Source organism: Zonotrichia leucophrys, chromosome 7, assembly GCF_028769735.1.
Source record: "Zonotrichia leucophrys gambelii isolate GWCS_2022_RI chromosome 7, RI_Zleu_2.0, whole genome shotgun sequence".
NCBI lineage: Eukaryota > Metazoa > Chordata > Aves > Passeriformes > Passerellidae > Zonotrichia > Zonotrichia leucophrys.
Window position 1 is genome coordinate 1,746,126 of NC_088177.1, and position 22,170 is coordinate 1,768,295.

The following is a 22,170-nucleotide window of genomic DNA, read 5'->3' on the forward strand; positions in this document are numbered from 1 at the left end:
ATAACCACCACAGCCCCCTCCTTTATGGCCCCGATCGCTCTGGGGGCGCCGGGCCCCCCTCAGTGCCCCCCGGCTCCCCTAGGGGGCGCACTGCCCCACGGCGCGCGGAGGGGGCGTGGCTCTGGCGGCGGCGGGCGGTGATTGGCGGCCGCGAGGCTATAAATAAGGGAGGGCGGCGGGGGGACAAAGCAGTGAGCGCGGGACCGGCGGGCGGGCGGCGGCGCGTCCGCGGCTCTGCCTCCTCCACCGCAGCGGCTTTATTGTGCTTTTTACATTATTTTTGCTTTTTTTTTTTTTTTTTTTCTCGAGGAGCCCGGGTGTGGTTTGGTTTTTTTGGCTGGTTTTGGTGTTGTTTTTTTTTTTTTTTTCCTCTCTTCTGTTGTGGCCGGCCGGAGGGACTAAGGGGAGATCAATGAAGGAAAGAAGAGCGAGCCAGAAGTTATCGAGCAAGGCGGTGATGGATCCCAACCAGAACGTGAAGTGCAAGATCGTGGTGGTGGGGGACAGCCAGTGCGGGAAGACGGCGCTGCTCCACGTCTTTGCCAAGGACTGCTTCCCCGAGGTGCGCGGGACGGGAGCGGGGCTGGGGCCGGGCTCGGGGCCGGGGCGGCGGCGATGGGCGCGGGCTGACCGTGCGCTGTCTCCCGGCAGAGCTACGTCCCCACCGTGTTCGAGAACTACACGGCCAGCTTCGAGATCGACACGCAGCGCATCGAGCTCAGCCTCTGGGACACCTCGGGTGAGCGCTCCCGTTCGCATCCCGGCAATTCGGGGGGGGGGGATCGGGGCTGCCGGGCTCCGCATGCGGCGGCTTCTGACGGCTTTTTACAAAAATCTCAGCTATCCTTGCGGGATGTGCTCGGCTGAGGGTGTGGGCAAGGCTCCGGGAAGCGGTTTGTCAGCATTGCAGGGGAATGTGTTCTCACCTGCCTGGCTGGAAGGAGCTTTCTGGGGAGCTCCGGGGGTGCCTGGGCTGCTCTGCTGCCTGCACACCCCTCACAGGAGAGGGAAAAGGTGTTTATGTGCTAATGGGGAATTATTTCAGCTCGCTTTGGAGCTCCTGCTGGCCTCCTTAATGCCTCCTTGGTTTTTTACAAAACACAGCACTTTTCAGTGTCCTAGAGAGTGTCTGAGGCCAGGAACGGCTTTTAGGGAAAACCTTTAGAATTTATGTGTGGTTCTCTGGGATGCGGAGGGAACCATCCTTTCCCTCACATCCTTTCCCCCATCAGGCGCTTCATTCTTCCAGTTTTACCTGGAAGAAACCGGCTCAGACGGCTCCGAGGTTGAGGGCTTTGGTGTTTGGCTGGCTCCGCTCGCGTGTTGAGACAGGAGCTCCTCTAGATCCGCCTGTCGTTGATAATTTGGATAATTTGGATAATTGGGCTGCGCACACAGCCAGGGGGGTGAGGGAGCACCCCAAAATCGCTGCCTCAGTGCTGGAGAGGAGCGTGGGGAGCCGCTCCAGGATGTCCAGGGGGGAATGACACCAGGATCCATTATCACCAGAGGTGCGCATCAACATCATCTGCAGAGCTGATGGGCAAAAAAAAACCTGCGGGAACTTGGCAGAACGCGCAGTGCCTCTCGTTCTCTGTGTAGATGGCTCGTTAATGCTGAATTTGGACCCGGCAGTTCCTCCTCAGCTCAGTGCGACAGCAGCTCTTTTACCAGGAATGAAAATGTTAATCCCTGTTTAAAAGAGGAGTTTAGGCGGCGGGTTGGCTTTCCCTCTTGCTGTTGAGGAAACGATTCCAAATTCTTGCAACACGATTACTGGGAAAAGGCAGCCTCTGCCCACAACCAGTATCAGCTTTGCTCTGAGCTGATTTTTTTTTTTTTTTTCTTCTTCATCTTATGCCAAGTGAGACTTGCAGATTTCTGGAGTATGTCTGGTTGGAGCTTTCATGCTGATTACTAAGCTGCCTGGAACTATGGAGCAAGGGCTTATTAAAAATTATTAGTTATTTTGGAAAATGTTATCTTTATTAAACATACAGCACACTCACGGGCTGGACGTGGGAAGGTTTGGAATCTGTTTGTCAGAGGCTGGAGACACCCATGGAAGGAAATACTCCCTAGCGCTTCAGAAGACAAAAGCAGTGGAAGAACAAACACCTGCCGGCCTTTGTGCTGTGTCCTGGAACCCAGAAGCTTGGGACCGAGTGGGTGATTGATTTGCGTGGCACCCCAAAGTGAAGAGGAGATGCTTGAAAAGCCCCCGTGCTTGGTGATGCTGAGTGGATCCTCTGGCTGTGGGACTCTCCATGAGGAATTCTGGCTCCGTGACCAACATCCCTTCCCAGCCAGTGCCAAAACCCAGCTCTGCCCAAGCCCATTAACCCAGAGCAAAATCTCATCAGCTGATAACAGACGGCAGAAGATAAGGGAGTGTTTTAGCCTTATCTGAAAGTCTTGGTAATTTAATTTTTACAAGTCTTTGTCCTGCTCCTCTACTGAGTTGGAAGAGATGTCTGAATGGCATTTTTGAAGCAGGACTAAATCCAATTAACTTCAAAAGATGGCTGATCATTGCAACACGGGGGAGGTGATGGCTGCAGGTTCCCCCCTCTCTTGGGAGGGGGAAAAGATGCTGTTCAATTGAGGTTTTTTTGGAATATGCTGCAGATACTTCCAAGATGACTCAATCAGTATTTTGTATTCATCTTTAACTCTTTTTTTTTTTTAACTGGGAGCATTTAACAGCCTTGAATCAAAGTTGATCATTAGGTTTTGCAGTGAATCCTTTGCAAGGATGTACTGCCACCTCCAACTCCTCTTTTGCTCCCTGGGAAAATCAGAAAAGCTTTGGCCATTGGTTAAAATAGTTGTGTGAGGGTGAGAACAGGCCCTGCTGCCACAGTTTTGGTCTGTAATTCTTTATATTCAACGACAATAATGTGTTTTCACCAGAGAACTTGTAGGTGTCACGCAGCTGATAGAAAATTGAAAATTCATTGGGGAGTTGTTGTTGCATCTTGGATTTGCCCACAGGAATATGGGACAAGTAAGAGTGGAATGGAACGGGGAGGTTCATTATTCAAATGTTTGCTGGTGCTGTCTGGTTCTGCAAGTCGTTAGAAGGATTTAAATTAGCCACAGCATTAAGGGGAAGCACTTGCCAAGTGGAATTTCAATGGGGTTTGGGACTACCAGCCCTCTCTCAAAGCAGGAATGTCTGGTTGCAATCTCACTGCACCATAAATTACTCTGCTCTGTGGTAACATGTGGCGGTCTTGAGCTCTTTGGGAGCTCTGCTTCTTGTTTGAGGTGGAATATTAAAAGTTTCTCCAGGTTAAAGCTTCATCTGGTACTTTCAGGGCCACTGTGAAGAAAAAAAATCTGTATTAGCTGCCTTTTTCTACCATCTAATCTGCATTTATCAAGTTTTTTTGGCTCCTTTGATGTTTATATTTCTTGCTAGGACAGCAGCAGCTGTGGCTTAGAAATGCCATTAATTGGGTGTACATACCTGTGTCTCCCTAAAATGTGTTTTAGGGGGTTTCTTTATTGCTTGAACCAATAAAATAATTCTCACCAGGGCCAGAAATACTTACAACTGCTGGGGATTAGCAAGTAATTAAATCCAGAAGGGCCTTGGGGCTGAGAGTCAAGTTGGTTTTGCTGTGATTTTTGCTGTATACAATGTGCTCGGTGTCCATGTACCAGCAGAAATTAATTGGAAAGTTTCGTGCTGAAACCTTTCGGGAGAAAGCTGAAACTTGGGAGGAATTAAAGTTGCTAATTCCCCAAATTCCCTGGCAGTAAGGACTGCAAAGGAAAAGTCCAATTGCTGTCTTTGCCTCCAAGTTCTCTTGTTGAATTTTGGTTTTAATTGTCCATTTTAGCAGGATTTTCTTATTACTTTTACAAGTTAATTAATAAGAATTGATACCTGGGAATGCCAAGTGCCTTCCTAAAGTTATCCCTTGGAGGTGTGATCCTACAAAAAACTGAATATTTTGGTATCTCTGTGCTTGGAGATAAACTGGGATGGTTGAGGTGGATTTTCAGTGCAGGTTTTTTGGTGGTTTTTTTTTCTTTTTTTTTGAAGGAGGGAAACCATCATCCCTGAATCAGCTCCTTGGAGAGCAGGCAGTGTTTGCTGTGATTTCTGGGATAATTAGTGAGCCCAAGGGTTTGGGAGTGAGAATGCTGCTGTTCATCTGTTGTTCTTTCACTTGACTGGGCTCCAAAAGGCTCCAAAGCCTAATTCCTGGTGGCTGCTTGCTGGTGTGGAAATAGGAAAATCCTGCCTGTCACTGAGCCCTCCTGCCTCAGGATGTGCAGCTGAATCTTCCAGCACCTTCAAGTGCTGCTAAACCGCCCCAAAATTAAACATTCTCCAGCTTTTCATGATGTAATTCTGGTCTTTATTAAGATAAAAGCTGAGCTTGGCATCCCCTCTAGGCCAAACCCAACCATATTGCTGGGGAGGGGTTTTATTTCAGACTAAAAGCTGAATTTTTGTTGGACTCTGCGTGAAACATAAGGTTTCAAAAGCAGACCATCCTTAATGTTGCAAGTATTTTTGGCTGAAATGATTGAAGCTGCCAAACAAATTAAAAAAAAAAAAAAAAGGAGGATTGCAGCTGGAATAAATGTCCAGCACAAAGGAAAATGAACTAAATGAACTACAGCCTTATCACCAGCTCCTTGATAAGACTGACAAACCACCCATGTTGTCCTTGCCAAAAATGTTTAATTTTGCAGGAACAGAATCCCAAACGCAAATAGGCTTTTTTTTTTTTTTTTTTAATTTTTTTTTTTTCTCTCTCCCCACAAATACCATGGCTCCAGTTCCACATTCTCCTTCTGTTTTCGAGGGTTGGCACGGCTTCAAATCTGCAGAGGAACACGAAAAAAGAGGGAGCAGCCTGGCTGGGGTTGTCTGTTCAGACTTGAGCGAGCCTCATTCCTCACATTCCTGCCTTCTGAGGGTTTCTCCGGGCAAAGGCATGGAAATGCCAGCTTGAATAGGCCTTGCACAGCGAGGGCTGCAGCCCCTCTTTATTTGCACAGGAATAAAGCTTTGCCTCTCAATGAGAGCAGGAAATTTCCTTTGTGGGTCCTGCAGCTCCAGGGAGTTGAAACGGGGCTCTGTTTGTTCTGCCACACACCAGCCTGTGGAGAAAAGCTGGGGAATATCCCTCCTAAGCTTGCTGAGAGTGCTTTTATTCCAGCTCAGCATCTGAAATAGGAGAATCTGAAATAGGAGAAATTCAAAGGGAGGGGGGGAAAAAAGAAAAACCTTGCAAGCAAAGCAGGAGTGGGAAGGAGTCTCAGGGCTGGAGGTGGGGACTCTCTGAGCACAAATCCATGTCCTGGACTTAAATGGGGATGCCTGGAGCTGCTGAGTGAGCCCGCAGGTATTTGTGTGAGCAATGAGTTTCTGGGTGAGGCTTTGCTGAGACTCCTTTGTAGCCAGCACCCATTGAGGGCTCCCTCAGTGCTGCCCTTGCCCGCTGGAGCTCGGGCAATGCTTTAATGCCACCCTGGTGGCTCTGGGTGCCACCCGGGTGGCTCTGGGTGCCACCCCGGGTGGCTCTGGGTGCCACTGGGTGGCTCTGGGTGCCACTCGGTGGCTCTGGGTGCCACCCTGGTGGCTCTGGGTGCACTCGGTGGCTCTGGGTGCACTCGGTGGCTCTGGGTGCCACTGGGTGGCTCTGGGTGCACTGGGTGGCTCTGGGTGCCACTCGGTGGCTCTGGGTGCCACTCGGTGGCTCTGGGTGCACTCGGTGGCTCTGGGTGCCCCTCGGGTGGCTCTGGGTGCCCCTCGGGTGGCTCTGGGTGCCACTCGGGTGGCTCTGGGTGCCCCTCGGTGGCTCTGGGTGCCACTCGGGTGGCTCTGGGTGCCACCCGGGTGGCTCTGGGTGCCACCCGGGTGGCTCTGGGTGCCACTCGGTGGCTCTGGGTGCCACTCGGTGGCTCTGGGTGCACTCGGTGGCTCTGGGTGCCCCTCGGTGGCTCTGGGTGCCACCGGGGTGGCTCTGGGTGCCACCCTGGTGGCTCTGGGTGCCCCTCGGTGGCTCTGGGTGCACTCGGTGGCTCTGGTTGCCACCCGGGTGGCTCTGGGTGCCACTGGGTCGCTCTGGGTGGCACTGGGTGGCTCTGGGTGGCTCTGGGTGGCACTGGGTGGCACTGGGTGGCTCTGGGTGGCACTGGGTGGCACTGGGTGGCTCTGGGTGGCACTGGGTGGCTCTGGGTGGCACTGGGTGGCTCTGGGTGCCACTCGGTGGCTCTGGGTGCCACTGGGTGGCTCTGGGTGCCACTGGGTGGCTCTGGGTGCCACCCGGGTGGCTCTGGGTGCCATCCCGGGTGGCTCTGGGTGCCACTCGGTGGCTCTGGGTGCCACCCGGGTGGCTCTGGGTGCCACTGGGTGGCTCTGGGTGCCACCGGGGTGGCTCTGGGTGCCACTCGGTGGCTCTGGGTGCCACTGGGTGCTGCAGCTCCTGCTGGCCAGGGCAAATAACCCAGCCTGGGGCTGCGGGGTGAATAACCCAGCCCTAGGGCTGCAATAGCGATGCTGGGCTGTAATTAGCGCTGGGAAATGCTCATTGATAGCTGCAGACAGGAGTTAACTCCGGGTCACCTCGCTGAGATTCGTTCCCGACGCGTCATTTGTGCCGAATTCAGCTGAAGTGGGGTGTGAAGAGCCTTTTCTGACAGCTCCGTCAGATTGGCATCATTTGCGGAGATGAGCATTCGAATTAAATCCTTCTCCCTTCACCAAATTACCTTCTGCTACCTACTTTGGTAATGCTTCGCTCCCCATGTGTTATTCCTCGTTTCAAAAACAACATTCCTGGGATTCTTGCCTCGGTTCCCGTGCGGGAGCAGCCTTCCAAGTGAAGTCATCTGCGAGCCCTTCACACCATTCCTTGTGCAACAGCCTGAGCTGTCTGTCAGGGCCCAACCTGAGCCATTCCCTAATCCAGTTAATAATCACCGACCTTGCAGCCAATTAGTTCTGGAGAGCTGGGAAATCCGTGCGATAATGAGCTGATAACCCCCAAACTCCTCCTGCAAGCTGGGTTTTTGTGGGGGGAGTTCCACGCTGTGTTTTAGGGGCTGCTCTATTTTAGGATTTACAGAGATAAGGATGTACAGTGGCTGAAAAATGAAATTTAAGCTGCCCATTCCCTTGCCCTTTTGGAGCACTGAGCTGGTTTAAATGTCCTTTTAAATGCATTAAGAAATGTATTTTCCTCAGGAAGTTAAGGCCAAACCTAATGGTGGTTGAGCAACTTCTTAGAAAAAACAAAGATTTTTTTTTCTTTCTCCCCCCAAAAACCTGTTGCCAGATTCACCAGATCATTAAATTACAACTTTTAACTCTGGGCAGATTTTAACTCATCTCACATCATGATTGTTGTTAAGGAAAACAGAAAATCCCTCCACAGGCCTGCAAGTAAAACAAGCACAAAGAGCAGCACTGTACCTACATCTGTTCCCCCAGATTACTAAATTAGCTTTGATCTTGTTGATAAAAATCTGGTTTATGGGCCAAACATAAACATTTATTGCAAGCTTTATTGGTTTACAGATTAATGAGGCTTTTTTGTGACAAATAACTTGAGTGCCTGCCTACAGGATTGGGATTTTTCCCTGCTGGAAATCTGTTTCCTGCAACAAGTTCTTTAATTTGAAGCAAGAGTTTCTTCTAAACATTGCCAATGTGACAGCTAAAGATGCTTTTTTGCACTTGGAGCTGTTTGTTTTAAATTAACTGTGAGACAAATCTGAGGAATTTCAAATCTGCTTTGGGGAAAAAGCTTTTTTTTGGGGTTGGAGGGTTTGTTCTCCTGTGGGTTAATGCGGGGTGTTGGACTTGAGGGGAGTGTTTGCCTGTCCTTGGGGGCTCCCCAAATCTTTGGTGGGTGATGGATCACTGTGGGGCTGGCTCTGGAAGCTTCTCCAGGATGTGTGGATGAGGAAAACAGCAATTAAAGGAGATTTTGTTTGTTTTCCCTGCAGGCTCTCCTTACTACGACAACGTGCGCCCGCTCTCCTACCCCGACTCCGACGCTGTGCTGATCTGCTTTGACATCAGCCGGCCAGAAACCCTGGACAGTGTCCTAAAAAAGGCAAGTGCTGGAGCAAGCCCTGAGCACAGAGCTCTGCTTGAAATCCCCCTGCGGTGATGCTGTTCCTGCTCTGCAAATTCCACTTTGTTCCTTCAAATGACAGGAGGCTGCTTTAATTTGAGGTCATTTGTTTGGAAGGGGTGGGATGTTAATTGGAAACAAAAACTCGCTAATGGACACTTGGAGGCTGAAGGGAAATTCTCATTCCTCAGCCCTGAGACAGCAAGGAATTGTTGAGGGTGAGAAATTGTATCTCACATTGTTCCTACAACAGCATTGGGAAACTTTGCTGGGTAAATTTTTACAATTTTTACAATTATCTGCCAAATTTTGGAGTTCTGCCCCGGCCTTACATAATGTGTGAGGCTGTGACGTGTGAGGGAGCGGTGACAAATGGCTCTGGAAGGCACAGAAATGCAGCCTGAGATCACTGATCCCAGCTTGTGTCACACTTCCACCAGCTCAAACACAGAATTTCATCATCAGCTCTGTGTTTGCAGGGTGGTGCTGGTCCTCTCTGAGCTGCTGAGGAGCCAACCCACCCCTCACTGTGCTGGGTTTGGGGCTCAATAACCCAAAATTCCATTTTTTCTGAGGCTGTGGCCAGTGATTCTTGTCCCACTGGGATAAAGTGCCTTACAATGCTCTGAACAGCCCACAAAAAATACTTCAAAACTTCTCTCTGTATCAAAAAGCATCCAGAGCTGTGGTTTTTCTGTCCCTGCTAATGCTGGTTACTTAATTCTGCAAGAGATTTTACTTAAAATGCTTTTAAACCCAAATTACAGCCTTAAATTTTAGGGAGTGTCATCTGTTTGGATTATGAAGTTTTGGCTTTAAGTTCTCAACATAACCTTGCAGAAAGGTGAAACTGAATTAATTTATCCCAAGTTCTGTCTGTGGGGCTCCAAGCTGTTTACCTGGGACAGATTTGTGTAATTTTGGAGGTGAGAATGCAGCAATAAACTCAAATATATTATATATTATGTATTATATATTATACATTATATATTATACATTATACATTATATATTCTACATTATATATTATATATTATACATTATACATTATATATTCTACGTTATATATTCTACATTATATACTATATATTATATATTATTTATATAAATATAAAATATTTAAATATTAAAATATTTTATGAACATAAAATGTAATAATGTTAAAACATACTATTTAAATAATTATTAAATTTAATTTAAGCTATTAAAAATAAATAATTTAAATAGACACTTAAATTCTTTTTATTTTTAACTTAATGACTAAGTATTCATGGCTTGTAATGTGGATTTTTTTTATCCAATTACACAATACCACCCAAACCCATGACAAAAGACTGGCTTTTATCTTAAAACTTTTATCTTGTTTTATATATATATTACTATAGTCTAAAACTTTAAACTCCAAGTTTTCTGCTGTGATATTACACATTTCTATTCAATGTGTAATACACACCTATAATTTTAGAATTCAAAATTTCAATTTCGGAAGCTTTCTCCACGGCCTCGGTTCCAATGCAGTGTTCTCTTGGGGTTTAGTATAAAAGCAAGAAAAGTCTGAAATTCTCAGCAATGCAAAAAATCACCAAACTGTGGGATTTTGCAGTGGAAAGGGGAGATCCAGGAGTTCTGCCCCAACACCAAGATGCTGCTGGTGGGCTGCAAGTCGGACCTGCGCACTGATGTCAGCACGCTGGTGGAGCTCTCCAACCACAGGCAGACCCCCGTGTCCTACGACCAGGTAGGGGCCACCTCCTCCTCTGCTGTCCCCCTGTGTAGGAAACCCCTCAGGTTTAGCCAGGACCTCCTCTGCTGTCCCCCTGTGTAGGAAACCCCTCAGGTTTAGCCAGGACCTCCTCTGCTGTCCCCCTGTGTAGCAAACCCCTCAGGTTTAGCCAGGACCTCCTCTGCTGTCCCCCTGTGTAGGAAACCCCTCAGGTTTAGCCAGGACCTCCTCTGCTGTCCCCCTGTGTAGGAAACCCCTCAGGTTTAGCCAGGACCTCCTCTGCTGTCCCCCTGTGTAGGAAACCCCTCAGGTTTAGCCAGGGCCTCCTCTGCTGTCCCCTTGTGTAGGAAACCCCTCAGGTTTAGCCAGGGCCTCCTCTGCTGTCCCCCTGTGTAGGAAACCCCTCAGGTTTAGCCAGGGCCTCCTCTGCTGTCCCCCTGTGTAGGAAACCCCTCAGGTTTAGCCAGGGCCTCCTCTGCTGTCCCCCTGTGTAGGAAACCCCTCAGGTTTAGCCAGGGCCCCTTGGAGAATAGAATGCTGACACAGCAGCAAAGAAGTTTCCTGTCTCCAGGGACATCCGCCTTGTACCTTATCCCTATAGCCATGGAAGGCAATATTGTGTTAAACCCTACCATTGGTCACTTATGGTCACTCTAACACCTTTGCCATTGGTCAGGATTGGATCCAGGCCAAGGGTATAACAGTAGCACACTGTACCCCTGCTAACTGGGAAGAAGAAGAGCTGAGACCCTTCACGGACCCCTACAATAAAGCCACACTCGTGGAACAGCCAGTGTCTTCTGCTTCTCCTCTCTCTACCGTCTGCTGGAGCCTTAGGCCAAGGGAAAAGCTACCTAGCAAGCAAAGCTGAAATCACAAGAGCTGCCTGATCACTAAGAGCTGAATATTCCCTGCTTGCTAGGGGCTGACCCGCGGCCTTGGTCTGAGAGCGAGCTGGCTTCTGGCACCCAGTGCCCTTGGGGACTGAGCTCTGGAGCTGGAACAGCTTGCATAGGAAAAGACCAAGCAAGGCTCATTTACCCCTGGAGGCAACAAAAACCCCTTTAGTGTCACTGGAGCCCTCACTGTGAGCAGCTTCTCCCTCACGGTGACACCAGTGCAGCCTAAAAGGCGGATTTGCCTTGGTTTGAAAACTGTGTGGGACTAAAGGAAATCCTGCAGCCCCACAATGCAGCATGAAACCGTCCCTTTAAACGTCATAAATTGTTGGCTTTTTGGTTGCAAATTGCTTTTTGGGTGAGTTGTTAAAAACTTCCTGCTGCTCTGTATATTTTGCAAGAGATTTTTCTTAAAACGTTTTTAAACCCAAATTACAGCCTTAAATTTTAGGGAGTGTCATCTGTTTGGATTATGATGTGAAGTTTTGGCTTTGAGTTCTCAACATAACCTTGCAGAAAGATGAAACTGAATTAATTTATCCCAAGTTCTGTCCACTTTGGGGTGGTTTCTCCCTCATGTTTTCCAAAGCAGCAGCAGCTCCTGGTGTGGGGTTAACTCAGGATGCAGCATGTTTACAGTGGAAAATGGAAGGACTTCAGTAAAATCAAATCTTTCCATGGGAGTGATCAAAACTCTGGTTTTTGCCCTGGATTCTCAGCTCAGCCTGTACCCCTGAGGAGCTGAACACAGAGGACACAGCTTTTTCTAAATCCCCTTGCCTGGAATGGAGTCAGAGCTTTCCCATTCTTTGTGACACTTTTCACAGTGGTCCAAGGATGAGGGAAGAGATGAGGATCTGACTCCGTGTTTCAGAAGGCTGATTGATTATTTTACGATATATATTATATTAAAACTATACTGAAAGAATAGAAGAAAGGATTTCATCAGAAAGCTGGCTAAGAATAGAAAAAAGAAGGAATGAATAAAAAAATTTAATTAGCCATAAAAATTATGTGTGTTTTTGTAATAAGAAGAATTTGGTTTTGGCTTCCAGAAAAGAGTATCATCAAGACTTACCAAGTCATCAAGACTGCCATTATAGCTATGAAGTCTAGGGAGCAGGAATGACAAGGAATAGAATGGAAGAGATGCAGCTCCTTTACTGCTTGTCCCACTAAATCTGCTCTTTGTCTGAGCCACAAACTGGGGGAAAATGCAGAGTCCCAGCCAGCTGACTGTGATTGGCCATTAATTAGAAACAATCAACACTGACCAATCCCAGATGCACCTGTTGCATCCCACAGCAGCAGATAACCATTGTTTGCATTTTGTTCCTGAGGCCTCTCAGGAGGAAAAACCCTAAAGAAAGGATTTTTCCACAAAATATCATGGCTGCAATTGCTCTGAATTGCCCTGGGAGGGTAAGGACAGGCTGGTGACGCCCTGCTCCAGCCTCCCACTGAAGGCAGCTCCACCTGAGCAAACATTTCTGAGCCTCAGCCCGGCTGCTCCCACCAGCTCCTGCTGCCTTATCAAAGCCTCTCCCCTCTGCCACTGATAAGGGGCTGCATCACTGCAGGGCAAACAGGAGGCTGGGGTGCCCAGGGATTGGTGCCACCAGGCTGGCACTGAGCAGCCACGGGGGTGCCACCTCAAGGACCCGGTTGGATTTTGTAACTCAGTAAAGATTCGTCCCTCAGAAATCAGATTTCCCTTGGAGCAACTCCCTTTTTGTTTTTGCTTAATGCTGTATTGTGTTCCAGTAGCAAAATCAAGGCTGTGGTTGGTTTTTGTAACTCAGTAAAGATTCGTCCCTCAGAAATCAGATTTCCCTTGGAACAACTCCCTTGTTTTTTGCTTAATGCTGTATTGTGTTCCAGTAGCAAAATCAAGGCTGTGGTTGGTTTTTGTAACTTAGTAAAGATTCGTCCCTCAGAAATCAAATTCCTTTGGAACAACTCCTGGTTTTACACATAATGCTGTGTTGTGTTCCAGTAGCAAAATCCTCCATGGGATCCTGGGCTGTTGTCATCTATCACGTGTTGGGTTGTTTGCCTTGTGCTGCTGGAACAAAAATCCCTGCTCTGACTTGTTAAAATCACTAAAGAAGGGCTCCTATAACCCCTCATGTTCTTTTTCACCTGTTCCCTATCAGGAAATTGATAGAACTCTCCCAGAACACTTTTCCCTAAGAACTTTGCCCTTTTCTGATTTTTAACAGGGTCTCTGCTCCAGCTCAGGCAGCTGCTTACTCAAGAGAAAATTCTGTGTCTTAAGAATTTCAGCTGACAGATTTTCCAGGAATTCCGGAATCCAGTTTATGCCAACTGTGAAAAGGCCTCACTCAGTTGTTTGCAGTCATCGAGCTCCTTTCTCTCCAAATTTTGTTATCAGCACAGAAGATAATGCTTGGACACTTGTTCAGCTCCCCTGGAATCAAATCTCTGTTTTTTTTCCAAGTCAGCTTTGGTTTTCCAGCAAACGCGCAGAGCTGGAATTGTGAGATTTTGCACAACTTGTATTGATCACATGTTCCTTTTCCCTCAGGTGCAAATATGCCAAATAAACTAAAAATGGGCTCCTATAACCCCTCATGTTCTTTTTCCTTTTTTTCCTGTTCCCTATCAGGGATTGATAGAACTCTCCAGTAACACTTTTCCTAGACTTTGCCCTTTCTGAGCTGATTTTCCTTAGGCACAGAATTCTCTTTGATATTTCAGCTGCCAGATTTCCAGGAATTCCCAGATTCAGTTAAGGTCAAATGCTGAAAAGGCTGCAGTCACTGAGCCCTTTTACTACCAATTTCTGTTTACAGCACTGCAGATAATGCTTGGACACTTGTTTAATTCCTCTGCAGACAAATCTCTGTTTATTTCCCAAGTCAGCTTTGGTTTTCCAGCAAACATCACAGAGCTGGAATGTGAGGATTTTGCAGAACTATATTTGATCACATGTTCCTTTTTCCCCTCAGGGTGCAAATATGGCCAAATAAAAATTAAAAATGGGCTCCTATAACCCCTCATGAAATTCTTTTTCACCTGTTCCCTATCAGGAAATTGATAGAACTCTCCCAGAACACTTTTCCCTAAGAACTTTGCCCTTTTCCTGGAGCTGCTTATTCCTTAGGGCAAAGAATTTCTCTTTGGAGATTTCAGCTGCCAGGTTTTCCAGGAATTTCCCAGATTCAGGTTAAGGTCAAACTGCTGAAAAGGCTGCAGTCACTGAGCTCCTTTTCTCTCCCAATTTCTGTTTATCAGCACAGCAGATAATGCTTGGACACTTGTTCAACTCCTCCTGGAAACAAATCTCTGTTTATTTTCCCAAGTCAGCTTTGGGTTTTTCCAGCAAACAGCGCAGAGCTGGAATTGTGAGGATTTTGCACAACTTGGTATTGATCACATGTTCCTTTTTCCCCTCAGGGTGCAAATATGGCCAAATAAAAATTAAAAATGGGCTCCTATAACCCCTCATGAAATTATTCTTCTTCTTTCACCCCTCATGAAATTCTCTTTCACCTGTTCCCTGTCAGGAAATTGATAGAACTCTCCCAGAACACATTTCCCTAAGAACTTTGCCCTTTTCCTGGAGTGGAACAGGGGCTCTGCTCCAGCTCAGGGCAGCTGATTATCTCCAAAGAGAAATTCTGTGTCTTAAGGAATTTCAGCTGACAGGTTTTCCAGGAATTTCCCAGATTCAGGTTAAGGCCAAACTGCTGAAAAGGCTGCAGTCACTGAGCTCCTTTTCTCTCCCAATTTCTGTTTATCAGCACAGCAGATAATGCTTGGACACTTGTTTAATTCCTCCTGGAAGCAAATCTCTGTTTATTTTCCCAAGTCAGCTTTGGGTTTTCCAGCAAACAGCGCAGAGCTGGAATTGTGAGGATTTTGCACAACTTGGTATTGATCACATGTTCCTTTTTCCCCTCAGGGTGCAAATATGGCCAAATAAAAATTAAAAATGGGCTCCTATAACCCTCATGTTCTTTTTCACCTGTTCCCTATCAGGAAATTGATAGAACTCTTTTCCCTAAGAACTTTGCCCTTTTCCTGGAGTGGAACAGGGGCTCTGCTCCAGCTCAGGGCAGCTGATTATCTCCAAAGAGAAATTCTGTGTCTTAAGGAATTTCAGCTGCCAGGTTTTCCAGGAATTTCCCAGATTCAGGTTAAGGTCAAACTGCTGAAAAGGCTGCAGTCACTGAGCTCCTTTTCTCTCCCAATTTCTGTTTATCAGCACAGCAGATAATTGTGGACACTTGTTCAGCTCCTCCTGGAAGCAAATCTCTGTTTATTTTCCCAAGTCAGCTTTGGGTTTTCCAGCAAACGGCGCAGAGCTGGAATTGTGAGGATTTTGCACAACTTGGTATTGATCACATGTTCCTTTTTCCCCTCAAGGTGCAAATATGGCCAAATAAAAATTAAAAATCGGCTCCTATAACCCCTCATGTTCTTTTTCCCTTTTTTCCCCTGTTCCCTGTCAGGGAATTGATAGAACTCTCCCAGAACACTTTTCCCTAAGAACTTTGCCCTTTTCCTGGAGCTGCTTATTCCTTAGGGCACAGAATTTCTCTTTGGAGATTTCAGCTGCCAGATTTTCCAGGAATTTCCCAGATTCAGGTTAAGGCCAAACTGCTGAAAAGGCATCACTCAGTTGTTTGCAGTCACTGAGCTCCTTTTCTCTCCCAATTTCTGTTTATCAGCAGATAATGCTTGGACACTTGTTTAATTCCTCCTGGAAGCAAATCTCTGTTTATTTTCCCAAGTCAGCTTTGGGTTTTTCCAGCAAACAGCGCAGAGCTGGAATTGTGAGGATTTTGCACAACTTGGTATTGATCACATGTTCCTTTTTCCCCTCAGGGTGCAAATATGGCCAAACAGATTGGAGCAGCCACATACATCGAATGCTCAGCCTTACAGTCAGAAAACAGTGTCAGAGACATTTTTCACGTCGCCACCCTGGCGTGTGTGAACAAAACAAACAAAAATGTGAAACGAAACAAATCTCAGAGGGCCACAAAGCGAATTTCACACATGCCTGGCAGGCCAGAACTGTCCACAGTGGCCACGGACTTGAGAAAGGACAAAGCCAAGAGTTGCACGGTGATGTGAAGGAGCTGGGATTTCCTGGAGGAGGAGGAGGAGGAGGAGGAGGAAGATCCAGGAGGGGTTGGAGCTCAATGAAGTCACAGCCCACAGGGTGTTTAATGAGGGCTTTGCCAGTGCTTTCGTGGAGATTTCTCCTGCTGTGTGAGACTGTACTTAAGGACTGGAGCAGCAGGAAGAAAAGGCTCTGAGAGAGGTGGCATCAGGAATTTCTGTTGAAGACAATGCCAAAAAAAATAATAATAATAAAAGGGAAAACGTTTGAATGTGCTGAGAGAAGAGAGAATGATTGGGAAAATAACCCTGCAAAGGAGAGATGTGATGGACAGTGCTTGTTTCTTTTAGTAACGCTCTGCTCCTGGATGCTACCACTTTGATTTCATTCAAATAATACTTTCTTGGGATAATTTTTTTTTTTAATGAAGACGTTATTAATACGCCCTTCTCGTTAAGGAACTATCCCCGTGACCTTAGAGTTGGTTTTCCAAAGGATTTGATCTCATATTTTTTTTTAGTAGCTGATTGTGAAAATGGAGAGGACACCGAGGCCATGTGTGTGTGTCACCTGGAGGAGAATTGTGGAGTTTTTGCCTTGCTGATCCACGGTGGGGATGAAGACAAAGCGTTTGAGGATTCCCAGCGTTCCCGTGGAGATGAGATGGAGTTTGTGGGGAGGGAGTTGGGGGGCAAGGCAGCTCTGGCTGGGCTGTTCCTCGTTGTGCTTGTGCTGTGGAGTGCAGTTGGTGCCAGTGCCGGTGTTCTGTTGCTGTAGGTTCAAGTGGGAGGTGCTGAGAGCTGTGATGGCAAAAATGATTCCGTGGTTTTTTCCAGCCCTGATCGTTCCTTAAAGCCTTACTGCCCACCTGGGGGAAGCCCCAAAAAAACCCCCCTGGGCTTCTCCCAGAGCCCATGGATCCTGCAGGAAGCTGCAGAGAAATGCTCTTCTGGCATAAAAAAAAAACAAAACAAAAATACCCCTCAAAAACCTGCAAATGAGCCAGCAGGGCCTTTTGTGGTGCTCCTCATTTTGGGGAGGAAAAAGGGGTCTGAAGAACTGTGAGGCCTTAAGGGGTCCCCAGTGGGAACTGGATACTGCCCTTAGTTTTAGGATTAACACAAAAAAGTATCCAGCCCCCCCCAAAATCCTGAAATGGGGTGAACTGGTTCAGTCCAATCCCTTTTTGCTGTTGTTACACTGAATTAAATCAGCCTTTTCCAATGGTTTGCAACTCTTCCTGACTCACCAAACTTCTCCCAAAGGAAGGAGACAAAGCTCTGAGCAGGCTGGTTTTTGCTTGTGGAGGACAAGCATTTCATTCCCAATGGTGATGCTTCATTTTTGAAGTGTTTAAAAGCTCTGTTCACTCGTGCAAAGGTAAAGATGAACTCATAATTAAATCTCAGTTCTGTGTGTTCCCAGCACTTTGTTTCATCTGAGAAAAGAAGACAAATCTCACTCCCATTCTGGTTATTTCCCACAAAAAAAAAATAAAAAAAGACATTTTTGACCACCATAATAAGCTTTTAACTGATGCAACAGTGCTCTTAGGGCAGTATTACAAAATAGCTGGTAAGTGCTTCTTTCTGTATTTAAATATTGTGGAAAAATAAGTTATAACTGTTATAAAGCAGAACATTCATTACTTTTTTTTTTAATTGTTGAAGTCACTTTGTATGTTTGGTTAATGTTTCTGCAGTATTTATTAAAATACCATTTTTTTCTTTGAATTAAAAAAACAAAAAAAAAAGGAATTTTCTTGTAGTGGAAATGGCCTTTGTGTGGTAGTTCATTAATATTTGTGTGTTTTGGGGCATAATTGTGCTGGGGTTTGAATAGGAATCTTTCTCTTGCAACAGCCTTTTGGGCATTACATTTTCCACTTTGCTGTGGGTTCCTTCCCAGAGTTGTTTCCCAAAAATGCCAGAGGCAGAGCAGCAAAGCAAACACGTGGGGGTTGCTTTGCTTTGCCTCTCAGGCTGAATTTTCACATTTTCAAATTCAGTTTGCAGGTTGTTCTTTGCCAGGAAAATCTCATTCCCAGCTGAGGGTTGTTCCTGATGCTGTCACTGCTGGGAGATCCTGGGAATTCTGAGTGTTCTTGGAATTCCTGTGTCCTGTTGGGACACAGAACCTGCAGCTCTTCCTGAGGGCTTCTCCTGGTGTCAATCCAGGCAGGAAAGGTTGGAATTGTCCCCTTGGTGTCTTCACTGCAGAATTCCATCTCAGAATTCCCAGCAGTTTCATCTCCCTGTTCCTTGGGACTGTGCTGATGTTCCGATGACCCACAGCTCTGTAGGTGCTGTAGTTAATGAGTGAAGGGTTAATTAATTGCCCAAACTCTCCCTGTCCTTGCCATCTGAAGGTGTCTTTGGTGTTTCCATCTGTTCCTGCTGCTACTGAGAGATCCTTGGAATTCTGAGTGTTCTTGGAATTCCTGTGTCCTGTTGGGACACAGAACCTGCAGCTCATCCTCCCCTCCCATGGACTTCTCCTGGTGTCAATCCAGGCAGGAAAGGTTGGAATTGTCTCTTTCTGGTGTTCTTCATCACAGAATTCCATCTCAGAATTCCCAGCAGTTTCATCTCCCTGTTCCTTGGGACTGTGCTGATGTTCTAGATGACCCAACAGCTCTGTAGGTGCTGTAGTTAATGAGTGAGGGGTTAATTAATTACCCAAACTCTCCCTGTTGTTGCCATCTGAAGGTGTCTTTGGTGTTTCCATCTGTTCCTGTTGCTACTGAGAGATCCTTGGAATTCTGAAGGTCCTGGAATTCCTGTGTCCTGTTGGGACACAGAACCTGCAGCTCATCCTCCCCTCCCATGGACTTCTCCTGCTGTCAATCCAGCTTCACCCACAGCACAAGGAGGCCCAACTTCAGCAAACACCTGAAGGGAAGGAGCAGAAGGATAAATAAACACAAGGGCTGGAATCCATGGCAGCAGCTTCAACTGGGGGTCCTGGGAGTGCCTTGGGGTGTACCAGGGTGGAGGGCGGAGGATGCTGAGTCAAGTGCTCTGCCATGAGAATGAAAAATCAGCAGTGACACCCTGGGACACCTGCAGGGAGCTGTGACAGTCCCTGGAGCAGGGAGGGAGAGAGGAGAAGGGAGGTTCTGGGCACCATTTTGCAGTGGCAAAGTGAAATTGGGCAGCATTTGGCCTAAGATGGCGGGTCCCCTCACGGGGCGGGCGCCATCTTGGCTGATTAAACTGGATGGGGGAATTGGATAAGAGGGTGTAGGAAGGAGGGTTAGGTTTGGGTGTCGCCTCAGAGCTGAGGACAAGGTGACAGAAACCACTGAGGGACTGGGAAAAGGGGATGGAGCCACATGAGACCCTCACCCTTTTTCCTACAACTCTGGCCCTCATGGCCTGATCCAGAGCACTGGGAATGTGTCCCCTTTCCTTGAGAATGTGTCCCTGGCTTGAGAATATGTCTCCTTTCCTCGAGAATGTGTCCCCTTTCCTTGGAAATGTGTGCCTGCCTCAGGAATATGTCCCTTTTCCTCAGGAATGTGTCCTGCTGCGAGAATATGGCCCCTTTCCTTGGGAATGTGTCCCTGCCTCGGGAATATTCTCCTTTTTCTCGGGAATGTGTCTCTTTTCCTTGGGAATATGTCCCCTTTCCTCAGGAATGTGTCCCTGCCTTGGGAATGTTTCCCTACCTCGGGAATATGGCCCCTTTCGTTGGGAATTTGTCCCTTTTCCTTGGGAATGTGTCCCTGCCTCGGGAATGTGTCCCTGCCTCAGGAATATATCCCTTTTCCTCGGGAATGTGTTCCCCCTCCTCGGGAATGCTGATGGCATCGTGCCGCACCATTTTCCAGAGAACAAAAGCAGATCCTGGCGCTGCAGGGCATTTTCTGCCCCCAAAGTCGGGACCTCCCAAGTCAGGGGGTTGGAGGTGGCTGTGCCGAGTTTCAGGTTACTCCGAGCACAGCCATTAACCTCATCCTGGCTGGAGTAGCTGCAGATGGGATTCAGGACTTGCCCTGAAGCAGACGTGACTCATTTCTTGTCTGGCGTGTAGGGAAATCCGTCAGTGCTGATGGGAGCAGCACATCCGTGACGTGAGAACGGGCTCTGCCCTCTGCCCTGCCCTGTCACCCGCTCCTGCCTGGCACAGCAGCACGGGTTTGCTGAGGTTTGTTTGCTCAGGAGGTGTTTGGTGCCCTCTGTCCTGCTCAGGAAGTGTTTGGTGCCCCCTGTCCTGCTCAGGAGCTGTTGGGTGCCCTCTACCCTGCTCAAGATGAGTTTTGGTACTCTATCCTCTTAAGAAGTGTTTGCTCTTTGTCCTGCTCAGGATAAGTTTTGGTGCTCCTTGTCCTGCTCAGGAGGTGTTTTGATGCTCCTTGTCCTGCTCAGGAGGTGTTTGGTGCCCTCTGCCCTGCTCAGGAGGTATTTGGTGTCCTCAGTCCTGCTCAGGATGAGTTTTGGTGCTCCTTGTCCTGATCAGGAGCTGTTTTGGTGCTCTCTGTCCTGATCAGGAGCTGTTTGGTGCCCTCTGCCCTGCTCAGGATGAGCTTTGGTACTCTCTGTCCTCTTAAGGAGGTGTTTTGGTGCTCTTTGTCCTGCTCAGGATGAGCTTTGGTACTCTCTGTCCTCTTAAGGAGGTGTTTTGGTGCCCTCTGTCCTGCTCAGGATGAGTTTTGGTGCCCTCTGTCCTGCTCAGGATGAGTTTTGGTGCTCTTTGTCCTGCTCAGGATGAGCTTTGGTACTCTCTGTCCTCTTAAGGAGGTGTTTTGGTGCCCTCTGTCCTGCTCAGGATGAGTTTTGGTGCCCTCTGTCCTGCTCAGGAAGTGTTTGGTGCCCTCTGTCCTGCTCAGGATGAGTTTTGGTGCTCTTTGTCCCGCTCAGGAGGTGTTCTGGTGCCCTTTGTTCCATTTTAGAGGTGTTTTGGTGTTCTCTGTCCTTCTCAGGATGTGTTTGATGCTCTTCAGCTTCTCCATGTCTTGCTGCTTTGGAATGTGATTTGGAGAATTGTTTACCCAGCATGTGAAATTTTTTTTTTTGATGACCAATGACAGCCACCTCTGTCGAGGCTGTGAGCAGCCACAAGATTTTGTTATCATTCCTTTCCTTTGCTGGCCTTCTGATGTCTCCTTTCTCTTTTCTTTTAGTGTAGTTTTAATATATCATTTTCTTTTAATAAAATATAGATAATAAAATAATAAATCAGCCTTCTGAAACATGGAGTCAAGATTCTCATCTCTTGCTTCGTCCTGGGACCCCTGTGAACACCACCACCACATTTGGTGACCCCGAGTGAGGAACATTCCCACAATGTGCCACTGCAGGGACTCAACTGTGGCCTTTGTTGCCTCCTTTCCTTTGTCACAGAATCACACAATCACAGAATAATGAGGTTGGAAGAGACCTCTAGGATCATCAAGTCAAACCTGTGCCCTAACACCTCAACTCTAGCGCCAAGTGCCATGTCCAGTCTTTGTTTAAACACATCCAGAGATGGTGATTCCACCACCTCCCTGGGAAGAGCATTCCAGTGCTTTGTAGGGGGATAGAACATAAGTAAATAAAGGTAGTACAGAAAGTAATCTTACCCCCTAAAGAGTTGCAAGCTGAGCCAATTATAAGGATTAGGAGCAGGCCTGATGTTAACAGGCTGTGCTGTAGCCAATAAGAAGAGTGTTATAAAAGAGTGGATTGGTGGGAACTGGAGTCAGTTGGTTATTTTGAGGGCAGGGGAGAGTCAGTGCCTGGAGGAGCTGCCTACAAGAAACATCAAGGAGGTACGAAACTCTAGCAACATGGAACCCTTTGTGATGTAATGACAATGGAACCTTTGCAATATGATGACAACAGTACTTTATTATTCTTTCAGTGAAAAATTATTTTCTAATATCCAGCCTATCCCTTCCCTGCCATAGCCTGAGACTGTGTCCTCTGGTTTCTGTCAGTGCTACCTGGTGGAAGAGACCCATCTGTCTGCAACCTCCCTTCAGGAAGGTGTAGAGAGCAATAAAGTCCTTCCCATTGTAACCCCAACATCCCTGAGTGCTCCTCTCCTTCCTGACACGGCCAAGCATCCATCACAGAGGACATCAGAGGGATATTTTAAATTTTTGGGATGCTGCGGGTGTCGTCCGGTGACTTTTTGGGTGCCGAGGAGGGCAGAGATGAGTTTGGGGTGTGTGACCTGAGTGTCCCTGCGGGATGGGGGTGCCGGGGCAGCCCAGAGGGCTCAGCTGGTGCCGGCAGCATTCATGTGCAAAGCAGGGAGCGGCGCTGGGACCGCTCTCGCAGAACAGCCCGGGCTTCTCGGGGATGCTGCGCGCTCCCAGCTCCGTTATTAGTTCCAAACGCTGCGGCAGCATCTGCTC

General features: G+C 47.5%; 1 protein-coding gene across 1 annotated transcript; it reads left to right on the plus strand.

The window, feature by feature from the left end:
* Positions 1 to 211: 211 nt before the first annotated feature.
* RND3 (Rho family GTPase 3) lies at positions 212 to 17,515 on the plus strand. Its single transcript, XM_064718625.1, has 5 exons — positions 212 to 562; positions 652 to 739; positions 7,978 to 8,087; positions 9,711 to 9,845; positions 15,584 to 17,515. Exons 1-5 carry the CDS (start codon positions 413 to 415, stop codon positions 15,833 to 15,835), a joined length of 735 nt encoding a protein of 244 aa, XP_064574695.1. The 5' UTR covers positions 212 to 412; the 3' UTR covers positions 15,836 to 17,515.
* The last annotated feature ends 4,655 nt before the right edge of the window (positions 17,516 to 22,170 follow it).